The 17,138-nt window shown below is 49.5% G+C and overlaps 1 protein-coding gene across 50 annotated transcripts in view; it reads left to right on the forward strand.

The window, feature by feature from the left end:
• The window catches only part of scrib (scribble planar cell polarity protein), a 47,754-nt gene that overhangs the window by 28,634 nt on the left and 1,982 nt on the right, over positions 1 to 17,138 (forward strand). For 2 of the 50 annotated variants that reach the window (XM_078096033.1, XM_078096044.1), the window contains 24 exons: positions 2 to 319; positions 887 to 967; positions 2,518 to 2,766; positions 2,847 to 2,957; positions 3,053 to 3,229; positions 3,318 to 3,434; positions 3,802 to 3,990; positions 4,093 to 4,212; positions 4,789 to 4,845; positions 6,181 to 6,261; positions 9,724 to 9,795; positions 10,477 to 10,533; positions 10,880 to 11,002; positions 11,565 to 11,675; positions 12,002 to 12,049; positions 12,805 to 12,964; positions 13,049 to 13,343; positions 13,421 to 13,510; positions 13,604 to 13,786; positions 15,184 to 15,323; positions 15,417 to 15,454; positions 15,904 to 15,978; positions 16,651 to 16,705; positions 16,803 to 16,832. In XM_078096033.1, the coding sequence (XP_077952159.1) occupies positions 2 to 319; positions 887 to 967; positions 2,518 to 2,766; positions 2,847 to 2,957; positions 3,053 to 3,229; positions 3,318 to 3,434; positions 3,802 to 3,990; positions 4,093 to 4,212; positions 4,789 to 4,845; positions 6,181 to 6,261; positions 9,724 to 9,795; positions 10,477 to 10,533; positions 10,880 to 11,002; positions 11,565 to 11,675; positions 12,002 to 12,049; positions 12,805 to 12,964; positions 13,049 to 13,343; positions 13,421 to 13,510; positions 13,604 to 13,786; positions 15,184 to 15,323; positions 15,417 to 15,454; positions 15,904 to 15,978; positions 16,651 to 16,705; positions 16,803 to 16,819 (2,964 nt within the window). In that variant the 3' untranslated portion in view covers positions 16,820 to 16,832. Of the gene's footprint in view, position 1; positions 320 to 886; positions 968 to 2,517; positions 2,767 to 2,846; positions 2,958 to 3,052; positions 3,230 to 3,317; positions 3,435 to 3,801; positions 3,991 to 4,092; positions 4,213 to 4,788; positions 4,846 to 5,414; positions 5,472 to 6,180; positions 6,262 to 8,650; positions 9,035 to 9,723; positions 9,796 to 9,919; positions 9,974 to 10,476; positions 10,534 to 10,879; positions 11,003 to 11,564; positions 11,676 to 12,001; positions 12,050 to 12,275; positions 12,429 to 12,804; positions 12,965 to 13,048; positions 13,344 to 13,420; positions 13,511 to 13,603; positions 13,787 to 14,473; positions 14,633 to 15,183; positions 15,324 to 15,416; positions 15,455 to 15,903; positions 15,979 to 16,650; positions 16,706 to 16,802; positions 16,833 to 17,138 lie in introns of all 50 variants that reach the window. The other 48 variants (XM_078096029.1, XM_078096036.1, XM_078096047.1 and 45 more) reach the window with 44 other exon arrangements.

Raw genomic sequence — 17,138 nt, forward strand, 5'->3', positions numbered from 1 at the left:
GGTGAATGGAGTGGACCTCCACGAAGCGGAACACCACACGGCGGTTGAAGCGCTCCGCAGCTCCGGCTCCACCGTGTCCATGACGGTGCTGCGCGAGCGAATGGTGGAGCCGGAGAACGCCATCACGACCACGCCGCTCAGGCCGGAGGACGACTACTTCCCGCGCGAGAGGCGGAGCAGCGGCATCGCCTTCAACATGGAGACGACTCCCAGCGTGCCGCACCAGCGGTTCTCCACCTGCCTCATCCGAAACGACAAGGGGCTGGGGTTCAGCATCGCCGGGGGCAAAGGTTCCACGCCCTACCGCACGGCGGACACGGTGAGGTTTTAAGGCTTTCCATCGAACGCTGCTAGTCTGTAGTCAATAGAGATCATAGGTTTCAGTTGAAAGAATTGTTCTGAGAGGTGATCGAAAACTAAAAGCTAAAATAAGTTTAAAGTAGGAAAGTGAGGTCAGAGAGATGTCTTTTAGAATTGTCTATTCCACCCGCAGCGTTTACATCGTCTCCAAGGAGATGGAGATATGAATAGCCAGTACTGACACCCGATAGGTCCTCTTTAACTGGACAGGGTGAGGTGTATATTTGGGCCGGTGCAATCGGGCATCGGGACTTATGCAGCTCAGCAGGCCCGCAGAGGAAAGGACTCATAAACGTATGATTGAGGCGGGTCAGAAATCTGGTTGTTACTGGTTGATCTGGTTCAGCAGCTCCTGCATGTGTTTGTACATTTGGTCCAGAGAGTTCAGCTGTTGTTAGTTAAGTAAGTTGTGTAATCTGTCTCTGAGTAATAGCGACGTCTTTTATCTGCACATTGAATGTGAATATTCAATGCCAAAATGTAGAACTAGTTTAAGCGGTTGACAATGTTTCCTGTGTGGTTTTAGGGAATCTACATCTCCCGGATCGCAGAGGGAGGAGCAGCACACAGAGACAGCACGCTGCAAGTAGGCGACCGGGTGATCTCGGTGAGTTCCACCTCCATCATTCAGCGTGAACAAAATAAGGATTCCTTTACAGTGTTTACATCCACGTTGGAATGGGAACCATTCACCTCCTTTTTTCAACTTGATTTAATGTAGAATTCACAATTTGGTATGGACCTCAGTTTTGGGGTCACGGTTCGGTGAGCAGGATGAGAAAATTAGAGCTAATTGTTTACATAGACATTCAGCGGTAGACATTGGTTTTATTATGGTATTTCCAACATATCCTGGTAATGCACTGTAATTAATCCAGATCAGGAGTCTTTTTCACAGCTATGCAGTTTTTCTCCCATCGTAAGTGATGTTAAGCGATCATTTTATGCACGTCTTCATTGCTAAATGTTATTGTATTTTAATGTGCCCACAACACTGCTCTCATCCCTCAAGTTAAGTCCATCAAGAATCATCAAAACCAAAAATTGGCACCCGAGACAGAATACTAATACAGCCCTCCTACTAACTCTAACCCAGAGTCTCTCCTCTTATGTAGATTATGAAGCACTTTGAAGTGAAATGCCTTTTTTGTTTTCTGTGCTGATCACACACTATTTTCTGGCAGCGTATCAGTTGCTGAGAGAACTGAAATGCCGATATGGTTCCTTTTGATTTGTCCTGAGGTTCTTCCCCTACCGTACCAAATGTTAAAGTGCTCCTACTGTTTCTTGAATGGCCGTCACTCTCACTGAGAATCCCAGAAAATCTACTTGATTTTTCTTTTTTTTCCACTCGCTCTTTCCTCTGCTCTCTTTCGTTTGTGGATTTGGAGGTTGCCTCTTTTACTCTTTCTCACCATCTGCATGCTCACTAATGTATTAAGTGCATTTCCATGGCTGCTTGGTGGGGGTGGTGGGGGTTGGGGGGTGAGCCTATATGTAGCAGCATATAAGCCGATGGTAAGAGCCGGTACTGTCGGGTCAGTGCTGACCTCTGCTTGACACTTTTTGTACCGCTTTAGATCGTGCATCCCTGAAAGTTACCCCTAATCTAAAAACCAAGTTTGACCAAATAATGATCCAATAAACATTTGAGAAGCCCTCTTTGCCTTTTTTGTCTTAAGATAAAGATGTTTGGAGGAACACGCTTCCCCTTGTGTTTTAAGTAAAAAAAAGGCAAGGAGGAGTGAAAACTATTTAGATGATTACATTACGTGACTGAGGACCAGCCGGTCTTATATTTCTTCGACTTCTACAATGATACGAACATGATTCAAGTCCCAAAGACTTTATGTATGTTCTTATTAACACCTCCGACTGCTTGATAGTAGCTTTTCTCACTGGGGAAGTTCTGCCAGCAGCATCCTGCTGTTACTGCTCGCTCCCTCTTTTCTGTCCCTGTTCCTGCTGCTGCGTGCAGGTGTTGGCTTCTACTCCAAATAACAGTACTCACTTGGGTGCACTCACACATTTCAATGGAATCAACTGTGAGAATGTTTTAGATGTTGAGTAGATCATTTCGAGTGATCGGGTGTAGAGTTATCATCGAGCATCTCGGAGGGCTGACACCCTTCGTGGTTGGTTTTACTGTCGATCCAGATCAATGGTGTAGAAATGACAGAGGCCAGGCATGACCAGGCAGTAGCGCTCCTTACCGGCACCTCCCCCACCATCTCCCTCCTGGTGGAGCGAGACCCGAATGCGCCGGGGGGCTCTCCGGGTCAATCCCGGGCGCGAGCCCACTCCCCTCCGCCCCCAGAGCCCTCCGATTCACCGGACCAGGACGAGGACGGACTCAACATTCACGGGAACAACCTGAGTCGGATGGAGGACGAGTATCCCATCGAGGTGAGTCGCCTTAGGCCCGGCTTTAGTGCCTATTAGAAAAATCCCCCTGGCTGCAACACATCTTCCTCTAATCCAAACAGGAAGTAACCATGCTGAAGTCAGGTGGCCCTCTAGGCCTGAGCATCGTGGGAGGCAGTGATCACGCCAGTCACCCGTTTGGCATCAACGAACCCGGAGTGTTCATCTCCAAGGTTTGTCTTTGAAATGTCTTTGTTTTGCAGTTTTTTGGGGGGGGGTTTATGTCTCCTTAAATATGTCGAGTATAATCGTCCACCCGTCTCACCAGGTGATTCCTCACGGCCTGGCGTGTGAAAGTGGACTGCGCGTCGGGGACCGAATCTTAGAAGTGAACGCCATCGACCTGCGCCACGCTACGCACCAGGAGGCCGTGCGAGCGCTGCTGGCCAACAAGCAGGAGATCCGGATGTTAGTGCGCAGGGACCCGTCACCGCCCGGGATGCAGGTGAGGCCGTCGACTCAAGATCATATGCGTGAACTAATGGAAGCGTAACAGAAGCATGTGCTGATGAGCTGCGTTCTCATTACTGCAGGAGATTGTGATCCAGAAGCAGCCCGGGGAGAAGCTTGGCATCAGTATTCGGGGAGGGGCCAAGGGTCACGCAGGAAACCCCTTTGACTCCACAGACGAGGGCATCTTCATCTCTAAGGTTCTGCAATTACTTTGTCGGACAACTATGCAATTCAATATTTCTCATGGCCTTTTCACCACTTTTGAAGAAATTGAAATCCACTTATTAGCTTTCGATGCGCTACGTCACTGGTTGGATAGAAAGAGTTCTCAGATCACTTTGTTTAAAGCCACATCTCCTCAAACTTAGAGCTGAGCATGATCTTGTCTCGACTGCTCCGTGCAGAGGAATAAAATAATGCAAATGGTTAAGCAGCAAAAAGGGGTGTAGCTTTTTATCGACAACATTTTAAGAGTGAGGTTTAAAAGGATGTTGTATGTGCCTGACTTACCATTACACTGTATTAGTCACAAACTTACGCATACTCTGGTCAACGTAAAAACAGGTGAGTTCGAGTGGTGCGGCAGCAAGAGACAGCCGGCTGCAGGTTGGCATGCGTATCCTGGAGGTGAACAACCACAGCCTGCTGGGCATGACGCACACAGAGGCAGTGCGAGTGCTGCGAGCTGTAGGAGACTCTTTGGTCATGCTCATGTGCGACGGATTCGACCCACAAAAGATGACCACCGTGGAGGTGAGACACCATTGGACTCGTATTACATTTTTTTTTTTCAGAGGTTGCCTAATCCTTTTTTTCCCCAGACGATTTTAAGCCTCTTTTTGGGTCCATTTGCAGGCCTCTCCCGGAATCATTGCGAACCCATTTGCTTCAGGCATCGTCCGTAAGAACAGTATGGAAAGCATCTCTTCGATAGACCGAGACCTGAGCCCAGAGGAGATGGAAATCATGCAGAAGGTACAATACAGATAATGCACTGTTTTTACACTCATCATCACCAAAGCCGTTAAAGCTGTAACATTGGAGAAAATTACGAGAGTAAAATAGATTACTAAATTATCCAACTGAAATAGGGGTTTGTTTATTGCTCTTTCTGTGCATTAGGCAGTAATTAAGTGCTTAAGTCGAACAAAGCCCCAAAACACCCCGTTCATCCACATACCAGGAATCAGTTTGACAATCCTGTGACGATCCACGCGAGAATCGGCTGTTTGTTTCCATCCACATCGGTCTGACTCTAACCATCCAGGCCCACCGCACGTAGCCCTCTTTTCACCACGGCACCCAGGAATCGCCAACACAGTGGTTTATTTTGTCCAGATGAGCTTTTGGGAGACTGCCCGTGCTATAGGAATGTAGGGGCTTGTTGCTGTATTAAATGCGAGTTCCACGCTTTGATCAGTTCAGAGTTTTTCATTGCGCACATTTCATCAGCCAGAAAATCATTTTAAGGGAAATGTAATGGTCACTTTTCCGCTTAGATCCTGTTGTTAATTGGCATTTTAAAGCTTTTTAAATGTCACTCTTTTCCAGGAGTCTGAGATGGTGAGAGAGACCTCGCAGTGGGAGCGAGAAGAGATGGAGAAAGTGGTAAGTGAACCGGAGAATCTATGAGCGCTTTGGGGCGGTTACAGGTATTATTGGGTCTGTCCGATCAGCAGAGAGCCACATTGCGTAAAGCCAGAGGATAAAGGTTTTGCTCCATGCAAAATGAGGAACTGCACACCACTGTAGGGTGGAGTCTGTAATCGGGTGAATGAAGCTTCTCCTCTGCACCCCGTGTGTGTATTGTGTTTGACAGAACTATTCCTGCAATGTCCCAACCTGCATGCTTATTTTTTCTGCTCCCGAAACTAGTGAATAGAGTACTTTCTAATGTGTGCGGATTCTATCCTTTCTTTCTCCTGTTTTTTTTCTCTCTTCTGTCATTTTGCTTTTGGTGTGTTTGGCGTGATGGAAAAAAAAAAATCATCCCATCTCCATACCACTTCTGCACTGTTGTTTTTCTCCTCTCCACTCCCTGCATCACCGCTTTCCCCCTTCTGTAAATCCTCCAATCTTCTCGCTGCTCATCGCATCGCTGTGTGGCTGTGTGTGGTCGGGTCTCTTCCCTCCTGGACTCTCTCCGTCCTCTTCCTCCCCTTCCTTTCATGGTGAAGGAGCGTATGCGCTTGGAGCGTGAGGAGGCGACCCGCCTGCTAGAGGAGGAGACTGAGGTGAGAGACTCCTTGTCGACACGTCTGCAGGCGTCTTCCCGGAAGTCTGTGCGAAGACGTCCCACATCGGTCGTCCCTTTCCAGGGTCTTCTATTCAGTATTTAGCCAGATTGAAATAGCTTAGTTTGCTGGAGAAAGTCAACGTCCAGGTAATCTGGGAGAACTCACTGGAAACAAAACCAACTGAAGTTAGTGGCAGTGGTTGGGAAATCAGTTTATAGAGCTTGTGTGTAAGCCTCGTATTTTACATGTTGCAATGGCTATAAAGAGCTTAGCTGGTCCCTCCACCCGGAACCCTGGATCTTCTTCACCCTTTTCACACCTGATGGGGTTGCATGCCTGTGATTGTGACAAAGGCAAAAAAAGGAAGAAGAAACGAAACACTTCCATTTAGAGTCTGTCGGCACTCTGTTTTCATTTGCCACGACACTGTTTAAGGGGCCTGTTTTTGGTGCACTACTTCGGCGGGATGTTGTATGGCCGATTAAATCAAAATAAATTATAGTGTATAATGTTAATTGGTAAGAAGAGACAAATAACCCAGTGCAACAGTTACGGTTCTGAACTGTTTTGGACAACAATGAAACTGGCACTGAAGGATAAGTGATTATAAAATACCATCAACTTTGAACTATATTCTGGATTTTTGTATAAAAATACGTCAGCCTTGTCCACCACTCACCTCCGATCCCTGTTTATTTCTGTGTAGAACATTGGAACTGGACCTCTGAAACTTGACTATAAAACCCTGGCGGCTCTGCCCACCACCAGCCTGCAGAAGCTCAACAGGGTAAGTCTCCCTCCACCTTCTCCAGTCTCCCTTTCAACGTGTTGGAAATGATTGCAACCCTCTCAGGCTGTGGATTGCTCGCGTGTCTGTGCAGCTTATGTTGGATAGCTGAGAATAGCTCAGAATAGACCCCAGAATAGACCCCTTCGTGGAATCCCTTGGTTTTGGGTCACAGGGAAACTCTTGAGTGACTCGAGCCAGCCAGCTGCTCCTCCAGGAGCAGGAATGTTAACCTCCCTCCGTGAGCAAAAACCCCACGACAACTTTACAAACCGTGGCCCCAAGGCCGAGACCCGAACAAAAACCGCCTCTACAGCAACGGACAAGAGCGCAGGGTGGACATCCACCCGCAGTGAAGAAATGAAGATTGAGATGTTTGCAAAAAGGAAAGCGGAGAACAAGAATCGATAAAAGGAAGTGATGACTAAAAGAGTCTGTGGAAGGTGTGTGCAGAAGGAGGCGGACTTGAAATGAAGCAATGTCCAACACCGGACGCTGTCCTGGTTGTGTGAAGGAGGTGGGGTGGTGGGGGTGGGGTGAGGACAGCTGCCTGCTATCAACCCGCCTATCCTCTGTGATATTTTAAACCTGCATCTGGCCCGGATTTGGAGTCCCGTGGGAGGGTGGGGTGTCAGACGGGGAGGGAGGCCGTCGTCTAGGAGGAACCGACAAGTGTTTCAGTCGGAGCTCCCAAAGTCCTCTGAGGAGTAAGTTTGAGAGGACATCCAGCGCTGTCCTGTTTCCATCCGACAGTGAGTATGGAGAGTGGTTCTGTCCTCTTTCTTCTCTGTCCACTCTACTTTGACTCGCTGTGTGTCTGTTAGGCGTCGAATAGACCACTTCAGGATTTTGACTTTAGAGTTCCTTGAACCCCGATCACTGAAAGGTTTAGATTTCTCCAAAACACACATGTTTATACTACACCAAATACAAAAGTAGTCATTTATTTTATTTATTTACTTTATTACCCTCAGGGCCACACAACGGTAATGAAAGCGCCGTCCCTTTGTGTCCTTGTGTAGATCGTCCAGCACGCCGCACACAGCATGCAGCTGTTAATGCTCGCTGCTACACAGCACACGAGTTCCTGCTCCAACCGTCGTACACTCGACCCGTATTACTACCAGCACGTTGTCCTCTGAGCTTAGGTGGTGGATTTTAGTGAGGAGTCAACTCTGCTTTAACTAGAAGTCAGGAAAGGAAAACCTTACAAAGAAGAAAAGAAAACTCCACCTCGAACTTTGTTCTGGTTTGACGACGTGGTAAAATATGCAGCTTCTAGTTCTCTCTGGCAGGAACAATGAGACGTCAGAGAGTACAAATGATTCAGTAACTGGTTCCCAGCATAGTGACGCAGACCGGCAGCCTCGCTCTCTCCAAACCACAACCCCAGCTGTCCCTCAGTGTGTGTCAGTCACATTCCATCCCACTGGCCCTCGTCACAGAGCAGATTCTAACCGTCAGCATGTAGGGAGCCACATTGCTGCCTCACAATGCTTGTTGTATTCTTAGCGCGGCTATTTAGATGATCGGCACACACGTCAAGGTCACATTGAACTACGGTCGCGTGCGTCCGGGTTGACTTGATTTATTTTTTTTTCGTAGGCGGTTTGTAAAAACACTTATTTGTTTGCTCTTATCATCTCGTTACTCGTCCTCTCTGTTCAGTACAGCAGGACCCGAAAGGGCCGTCGGAGCCTCAAAGTCTCGCCGCTCTGATAATACGGTTATTTAAGGCACAGGCCGAGAGCTGTGGACTGCAGCAACGTATCCGAGTGGCACACGTGTGGAGTGATGGGTAACTGAGAAACGTGTCTTTAAGGCTTCAGGGGAGATTTAGTGATGTGAGTGACTCCTTTTATCAGCTACACTATCACTCTTGAAAATGAAAACTGAAGACTTGAAGCCACTAATGGAACAAGCCATTAAAGCTGTTGTAGCGTCTGATGTTAACTGAAGACCAAACAATAAGTTTATTGGACCAAATGTATCGATAATGCAAATTCCGGTGTTTAATATCTTACTTGACCAGTTATGAGAGCCAATCAGCACCGACCAATATGCAAAAACTAATCATGACGGTCGAAAGGCAATCAAAACAAAAACAAAGTATTAAATGTTTACACAAACGGTCAATGTAAATTTCCATTACTGCTGTAGAGACGTCTCCATGTTCCCGGACCTCAGCAACTACTTATCTTATTTAGAACCGTGTTATCATAACTAAATAAAACCGAACTAAGCACAAATCGTATTTAACTGGAAAGATCTTTTAACCTCTTTCTCTCTCCATTTGTAAAAAGCGCCGTGTGTGTGAGTGAAACCCTTCCTGTGGCTCCTCGTTCTTCCCCTTCAATCTGTCCTGCCTCTTTCCTTTGCTCCTGTCCAGTTCTCTACCTCTGAAAGTCTGACCGCTCCCATGGAGGCCCCCCCGCAGGCCCAGTACGGAGCCCCCTTAGAGCCCCTGGGCTTCGGCTCAGCCCAACCCGAGTCCGACCCCGGTCCCGGTCCCGACGCGGAGCGCGACTACCTTCGAGGCTCCCAGTTCGCCCCCGACGGGACCTCCAGCGCCGGCTCGTCGACGCCCATTAGTTCGTTGGCGGCCGAAGAAGAGGAGAGCCTGGTGGACTCTCAGCCCATCTGCTTCAAAGAGAACCCCTTCCTGGTGGCCAATCGCAGAGGAAAGGGGCGTCCGGCCGGACAGCAGGTCCTGTCGGGGCCCCCGGTGGGCTACGGCAAGGGGGGCCAGCTGCAGCCCTGGTTGTTCAACAAGGCAAGCCGCCTGCCTGCGTGTGGTGTGGAGGCAGCATGGTGTGTTTACACAGTGCCGGTCGGCTCGGCCGCCCCGTCCCCCGGCCCTTCAAACGGATCGTTGCACCGAGACTCACCCGATTGCACAGAGGTTTTTACCTTAAAACGGTTCATTTGGACCCAAAGAAGCACCTCTCACTTTCTAGAGGGTTATAACCGGTGTGCACATCCCTTCAGGGCGATCAACAGAAAATGTGCTCATCAGTTTTTAACCCGCTGGGTTCTGTGGTTTTGTACTGTTGGTGGGAAGGAAGTAAAACATTGAAAGCAGCTGTATTAGAATGTTTGTATCCTCATGCAGAGGAGGATTGATTTAAAAAGCCTTGTGTCCATACGGAGCTCTATACTGTTAAGGAACTGCGTTTATTAATCAGCCGAGCCGATGCATGTTTTCACTGCGAGCACCTTGTGAGGTATTTTGGCACATGGTCCGTACATAGTCAGGAATGTCCGTCCCAACAGCTGTGAGGGGGGTCACGAGTCAAGAAGGAACGCAGAGCTTTGTTGTGGGTTGAGTTGCGGGCGAGAACACTTCTCCACAGGACTAACCGGTCGACGCCTGGTGGGCTTTTACTTCACTGCAGCGTTTCGTCGGTGCACGGAGTGAAAGTCAGTTGTAAAGTGTGTTCTTGGTGATTTTTGTTTTTCCAGGCAGCTCCCTCTGATTTCACCAGGACCGAGAGCCCGATCCGAGAAGCCCCCTACTCCCCCACCATCCAACCGGTGAGCATCCCCGACGCCCATCCGCATCCACCCTTTTACTTCATTTTCTCCTTTTCCATCAGTCAGTTCTGCTGCTTCAGGTATTTTACAGCTGACCCTTTTGACCTTTCCTCCCCCCTCGTAGCCCAGCCACCACTCTTCCAACAGCTCCCTGCATGCAGGCAGGGAGACGCGCTTCGTAAGTGGGTCTTGTGGCCCTCTGCTCTGGCCTGGATGTTTTTCATTTATCTTGTGCTGTTCTGACGCTGCTTCTGTTATTAAAACATAAGTAGTTTGTGTCTGCTGCAGTCCTGCTGGTGCGAAACGCATGCGACTGCTCCTCTGTGGGCAGCTGATTACCGACGCTTCGCCTCACGCAGACCGGATGTGCATTCAGTGCAGACATAGATTTAGTTTTTTCCTTGATTTGTCTTTCAATGTCTCTACTGACCAACTGTGGCTTCACACTCTTGACAAAATATAATCTTTATTTACCGTGAGCAACGATTCCAGTTCAGAGGAGATTCATTAATTTAGGTCAAACCCCGGTGCTGGTGTTTGTCTTTGTTTGGCCCGGCATCGTCCGATAGTCAACATTTAGTGACATTATGCACTGTTGGTTCAAAGTGTAAGTACAGGTTGCTGATCCAAGCATTTCATTTCATCGTCATCATTATTCCATTTTTTTTTTTTTATTTGCAGGCAAACCTTCATTTCACCTCCACTCCTACAGCCAACACTGACAGCACGTCTTCATCAGTGAGTAGGAAATCAGGAAGTGGCTTTTATTGTAGATTAGTCATCACAGATGTAATATATTCATCTTTTTATTACATATTTGTTATGGGTTTTCATTTTTTCAGTGTTTTTTTTGTATCTGAATTTTAATGCTTCTATATTGTTTCAAATAACCCAAACTCGAAAGGGAGAATCATCTGTTTATCAATATTTATCATCTGGGCTTTTAGGGGAATTTGGTTGGACACCTTTCATTCGCCACATTCATCCTCAAGTCTGATGTCTGAATTCAATTTTCTTCCTTTTGCGAATTTGCATTAACAAAATAGGTCCATGAAATACCCTTTTGCTATTTTTTTCTCTCCAGACTCGGCCGGGTGCCATCCAGCCCGTCGGCCGCGCGCGGCAGAGTCCCTCCCCCGCCACTCCGGACGGCCACAGTCCTAACCCCTTCCAGCATGGCCCCTCCCCCTTCGACTCCCAGACCTCTGTAAGACCCCTCACCACCACCACCACATAGTGCCGTCTTCTGTCCACTCGCAGCTCCGTGCCGCCGACTGCGCGGTCCAACGTCTCGCAGACTCGAGACGCAGACGTGTGTGGCACGAGAATTATTTCTTTATTTTTTTTGTAAGAGGCGAGAACCAAAGACGAGGGAGGCTTGTATTTGAAGGCCCCTGTGCAGGCGCTGCAGTCTGTGACCTTCAGATCATCACCGATCATTTGTCACAATTACAGTTCTCTGAAACGCTCCACTTATTTCTCCCTGTGGCGAGCAGCGTAGTCGGATCGGTAAATAATCAGAAGCCATGATTTCATCTCACGTCTTTCATTTGTTCCACAACGGTTGAGCTTTCCAAGCCCGGCTGTTTGTCTTCCCCTGCCATGCTCTTCACCCGTTCTCCTCCACGGTCTTTGTCAACTCTGCCGGGTTTTTTCATCGTCTGTCCTTTCCTGCGTGTCTCTGTCTGTCCTTCCCACTTCCTCTTCTCCCCCATGGCTCCTTCACCACATGAACCTACCTCCATGACCCCCCACCCCCCACCCTGCAGCCTCGCGCCCCCTCCCTCACCTCGCCCGACGAGCTCCCCATGAATGTCAAGCAGGCGTACAAGGCGTTTGCCGCCGTGCCTCGCTCTCTGGCCGTGCTGGAGCCCCCCCAGGTAGGCCGCGCTGCACCGACAACGACAAAAGCATGCTGTGCTGGTTGGTTGGTCGTCTCCCCCCCCTCCCCCCGGTTCCTCCTGACTGGAGCAGGCTGTCGGGGGGCCTGTGACGTGCTGTGACGTGTGGAATGCGATCGTTGTTGGTTTCCGTACTTCAAACTGGTGTGGAGTCTTCATCCATCATGCATCCGTGTGCGACTCGTGTTCCAATATTCAATCCCCCTTCTTTGTCTGTATTATTTCCTCCTGCCTGCTCTGTATCGCTGTGTTTGTCCTCATTCTGACTTTGCTTCACTTTACTAACATCCTGCTGTGCCCAGCAGGACCTGTATGGCGTGAGGAACAACTTCCACCCAAAGCAAACTCCAGAGGTGAGTAAACAAAGTGACTGAAAACATTAAAAGTCGAGCTGTTGGATATTTTACAAACGTGGTGGTTGTATTATATCCACGGTCTAGAATTTAAACTAGCCGGAGGGCACGATTGACCCGGCTGCTACGAGAACGACGTAGCACGTCTCGATTAGCTCTAAGCAAACCGCGGGCAGCAAGTCACCGTCGTCTGACGGTCTGGTGTCGACCTGTGTGGCCTTTTCAGCCTGAGTTGATGAACGAGGTGTTTGATGGCATAGACGGTCAGGAGGGGGCCGGTAGGGGTCCGACCGGCACGCTCCCCCTCTCCCCTGACCGCCGGGAGTACATGAGCCTGGCAGCAGTGCCTCGCCTCTCCAGGCCTTCCTGGGACCCGAAGGTACCCGACCTCCCTCCGCCACCCCTACGGCGGCCCCCTGCTCCGCCCGGGTGTGCTCGGCTTCATCGGTGGTGGTGTTTCTGCTGCCAGACACCGGAAGGCAGCCATAACTCCCAGTTAACTGATCTTACATCAGCTGGTGGTGCTGGGTTCTGTTTTGATGGATAATTGGTAGATGTCTTTGTCTGTGGGACTTCTCTTCTCTGGCATCTCTTGTGAAACCCTCTGCTCCTCTGGAAATGGCTTTGCTACTTCTTTTATAGCTAGATTTACAGAGCAGTTTCATCCTTTGTAAATGATCGGCGGTGCCTCAGCACCCGTCCATTGTAATCTTTATATCTTGTATTCCGTCCTGATTTGTCTTGTTACCCTGCAGAGTCCATCTCCTGGTGGTAAGTCCAGCCCAGAGCAGCGCTCCTTCAGGGACAGACAGAAGTACTTTGAGATCGACATGAAGCAGCAGACGCCAGAGAAACCCAAACCTCGCGTGTCTCTCGTTGGCGAAGATGACCTCAAGAAAATGAGGGAGGAAGAAGGTTTGTTTATATCGCCTCTCCCCAACCCTCCCTTTGCCCAAACCAGAAGTCTACAACCGTGTGTGTGTGTTCATCTCGCCTCAGAGAGGAAGTTTGAGCAGCGGGCGCAGGAGTACCTGCTGGATGAGGAGGAGGACGATGAGGAAGAGGACCTGGCTAAGCAGGTGGCGCAGATGAAGGTGACTGGCAAAGTGTTGCTGGACGGAGTGGAGTACAACGTGGAGCCAATAAGCAGCCCGTCACAGCACCGCGCCACGCCCCCGAGCTACAGCGCCACGCCCCCGAGCTACAGCGCCAAGCCCCCGGACTACAGCTCCGCGCCCCCAAGCTACAACGCCACGCCCCCGAGCTACAACGCCAGCTACTGTGGCAGCTCCGGGTAAGACGTAAAACACAAACTCTTCAGACGTTCTTTCCTTTCATGTTTCTTCCGCTCATATTTCTGTTTGCATGCAGGCCTCCCTCCGTTGACGGGAAGGGGGAGTCCCAAAGGAATTCCCTGGAGGACGGCTTCAGGGTGGAGCAGAGGCCCACCTCCATGACCGGGTAGCTGCCGTTTACTCCACGTCCCTGAATGCCTCGCTGTTGTTGTTGTTTTCTTCCCCTGTAGTCATCACTGTTTCTTGTGCGTGCCGTCAGTCTGATCCCGGCGTACCCGGGAGACTCGGCGGCTCCCGTCCGCACGGCCAAAGCAGAGCGCAGACATCAGGAGAGACTCCGCATGCAGAGCCCCGAGCTGGCTGTGGCCCCCGACAGGGACCTGTCCCCGGCTGAGAAACGAGCTCTGGAGGCTGAGAAGAGAGCCATGTGGAGGGCAGCACGGTAAAGGAAACAAATAATGGGGCCCTTTTTTTAAGCTCTTACTTAACTTGTGTTCCATTGTACATTGATATTAATAAGTGTGTAAAAGGAAACATGCATCGTTACTAACTCTGTATTCATTTATATATATTTATTAATGAAGAAGAGCCGTTCAAACAAACTGAAATGGCCTTTATTAATTATTCTGACTGAACGAGAACAAATTCGTCATCACCATCTGTCATGTCACCTGATCGTCTCCTCCCCCTACTAATATCAGTACTTTCAGCTTTTTTACACCATAGTAGGATAACACTTGCAGTTTATGGTCTAATCCTACATCACATTTTTGCATTATTTTGGTAATAGGAGGAAGGTTTGCTTTCTTAAAGCAACATGACGTTCTGAAATATACCTTTACTGCTATTATGAAAGACAATTGTGCAGAGATTCTGCTCTACGTCTAAATAAATACCAAGCTCACACACATGGAATCCTCTGTAGTGAGTTCACGGCTCATTCTGTGGTCAGTCTGCAGTGAATCTTCTAATCGGTGTTGGTGTTTTACCTTCCATTCTTTGGTTTTCTTCTCTTTTCTGTCCGTATGCCTTCCTTTCCTTCTTCATCCCGGTGCACTCCTTGTTCCGTTGCACCCCCCCACCCCCCCCATGTGTCCCCTCCCATTCTCGCTGGCCTCGCGGGGCCCAGGCCCTGTGGCCTAGAGGAGGATGTTAGGCAGTATGAGCAGGACCTGGCTAAGAGACTCTACCAGGCCCGAGTGAGGGCATCTCAGGGCACGGCCGACCCCCAGCCCCCCACCTCTTCCTCCTCCTCCTCCTCCTCTGCAGCAGCAGCCTCACAGCTCAGGTCTGCTCCTCGGCCCCCACCCACCTGGGCCAGAGGCACGGCATCGTGGGGTTGTGCTCAGGGTGCTTTGGTGTTTGGGGGTATTTTGCTGGGGGCCGGAAAGGTCCAAGCAAGCACTGGCAGCAGCACTGTGCTTCCTCTGCCTTTCCTGTGCTGTCTTGCTTCTGCACGTCTTTGCCCCCCCACCTCCCCTGTCTGTGTCGCTTCCTCTCTGCAGCACTGTTTTCATTTGCGCCTTGCTGTTCTCTTGATTTTCACGCTATTGTTTGTACTAACAAACATGAGTGAGGGTAAAAAGCTTACCAGCAGTAGGCGGTCCTTTTCCTGGAATGCCTCTCCTCTCCTTTTTTTTCTTTTTTGTGTAACTAAATTAAACCGATAGTTAGTGACAGCAAACCAGGACAAGGAGCACCCGACAGTAGTAGTGATCAACACGTGTGTGTGTGTGTGTGTGTGTGTGTGTGTGTTCGCCTCCGTCAGCTAGTGTCTCTGTATTCCTGTGTTTTCTTTCCTTCTAGTATCATTTCTGAAGGCGGTTTTTCCTCTTGCAGGATGAAGTCTCTGGAGCAGGATGCACTGAAAGCACAGATGGTCATCGCCAAGTCGCGTGACGGAAAGAAGCGCGGCACACTGGACCAGCTGACGGAGTCGCCGTCGCCGGCCCCGACGCCCTCTCCCACGCCCATGGAAGGTAAGAACGCCGGTTTACAGTTAATGTAGTTTAAAGCTGGAGGTTTTGGCTCCACTTTGTTCTAACTTCACATTTCCTGTTGTCCTCTGCCAGAGCTCAGTCCTCGAGGAGTAACGTCGCCTGGACGGATGGTAAGTGCTCAACCGTCCTCTTCATTAAAGTAATGATGTGTTGACGGATTTTGCGATGGGCGGGTTACTGTATCGTTTAAACGGACAAATACGAGTTTGGTTTTCTCACGTTGAAGTTCATTATGAGGATCTTTCTAAAGGAGAACACGCTTGTTGGTTTACAAGCTGGAAAAGGAAAATAAGATACGTTTCAAAACTCTATGGCATTAATCCACCATCTCGCTCATTGTCGCTCAAGGAAATCAGAGCCGGAAACACACACAGCTCTCCCATTATTTGCCACAGGTGGCTGTTTGAATCACCCATTGGCCTCTCTTCCTCCTACCTTTCCCTTTCCTATTTCCTCAACCCTTTCTCCTATTCTTCTCCTGTTCGTATTTGATCCTACCCTCCTCTTGTCATTGTCTTCTCCTTCTCCCTCTGCTCATTCCCTTTTGCTACCCTTCTAGTCCCTGTCGTCAAAGAAGTTTGACTACCGACAGTTTGCCGCCATTCCTTCTTCCAAACCAGTGTACGACATCCAGGTATTGGCTGCATGCCTCTCCCCCGGCCTCCTCTCGCCCTCCCCTTTACTTTGTTAGTCGAGAGGCACCGTGTGACTGAGTACTCACAAAAGGGATCATACCAAATCATTCCTGGGTCTCCCTTTGAAGCAGGTCCCTTCACATCCTTCTACCTCTGCTGACTAACACGACGCCTGCTTTCATCCCACTAAACACAACCTGTTTTGGGGGAAATGGCCACTGACGTTGCATCTCATCCGCCCTCAAAATCACTTTCATCGGCTGTCTTGTCTCGCATATCGGTACAGTCTTCGTCAGAAATGAGAACAAACAAACAGATGGGAGCCGGGGCTCTTGGGGGTGCGGGAGCTTTGTTTTGGGTCAAGTATCTGGTCTCCTGTGGTTGCGCTGTGAGCTCAGTTTGGTGGATGTAATTAAGTAGGATGATCCTCTGCTTGCAGGTCGTAATGGAGTTCCTCTTTAGGACGACAGAATATGCTGCTTGGTTTTTCCATGGTGCTGAACCCAGAACAGACAACCTAATATAACCTCCCTTTTCCTTAACCTGCTAATCTCTCCTGGCGGGTAGTAAGTCCAGTAGAGGAACTCTGCACTGTCTAAAGTGGCGGTGAGCTGCTGGGGTGATGGCCTCCCTGGGGACACGCTTATTCACTGGCTCTCCTTCTCTTCCAGACCCCCGACGCTGTCGAGGAGCTGCAGTTCATTGACGACGGCTCCAGCAACCCAGGTGAGAACTGGACTCATGCGGCACTAGAAACAGGCACGTTGTGGACAATCAGCAACGCATTCATTACCTCCATGTCTTTCTACCCCCTCTGATTCAGGGGACTACCTGGGATAAGCAGCTCCTAGTGGTAGGGTCCTGTGTGCATGTGTGAAGGGTGTCGGCTTGTGCATTGACTCTCTAACCTGCTGGTTGTGGGCTCAAGTATTAAGAGGCTTGTGCTTCACCTTCTGCCGGCCACCACGTGTGAAGCAGCAACTAATAAGGGAGATATTTGCGGTTTAAACCCCCACACTAACCTCGATATCGACCTTGCATGAATTTGTCTTCAGTCAATGCAAACTAGTGATTAATGTGTGAGTCCGTATGTTTACATGAAGTAGTAAGCAGGTCCCCAATGTTCTAATGTTCGCGCAAATGGATCCATTAAGCGGTA

Source organism: Gasterosteus aculeatus, chromosome 21, assembly GCF_964276395.1.
Source record: "Gasterosteus aculeatus chromosome 21, fGasAcu3.hap1.1, whole genome shotgun sequence".
NCBI classification, from domain to species: Eukaryota; Metazoa; Chordata; class Actinopteri; order Perciformes; family Gasterosteidae; genus Gasterosteus; species Gasterosteus aculeatus.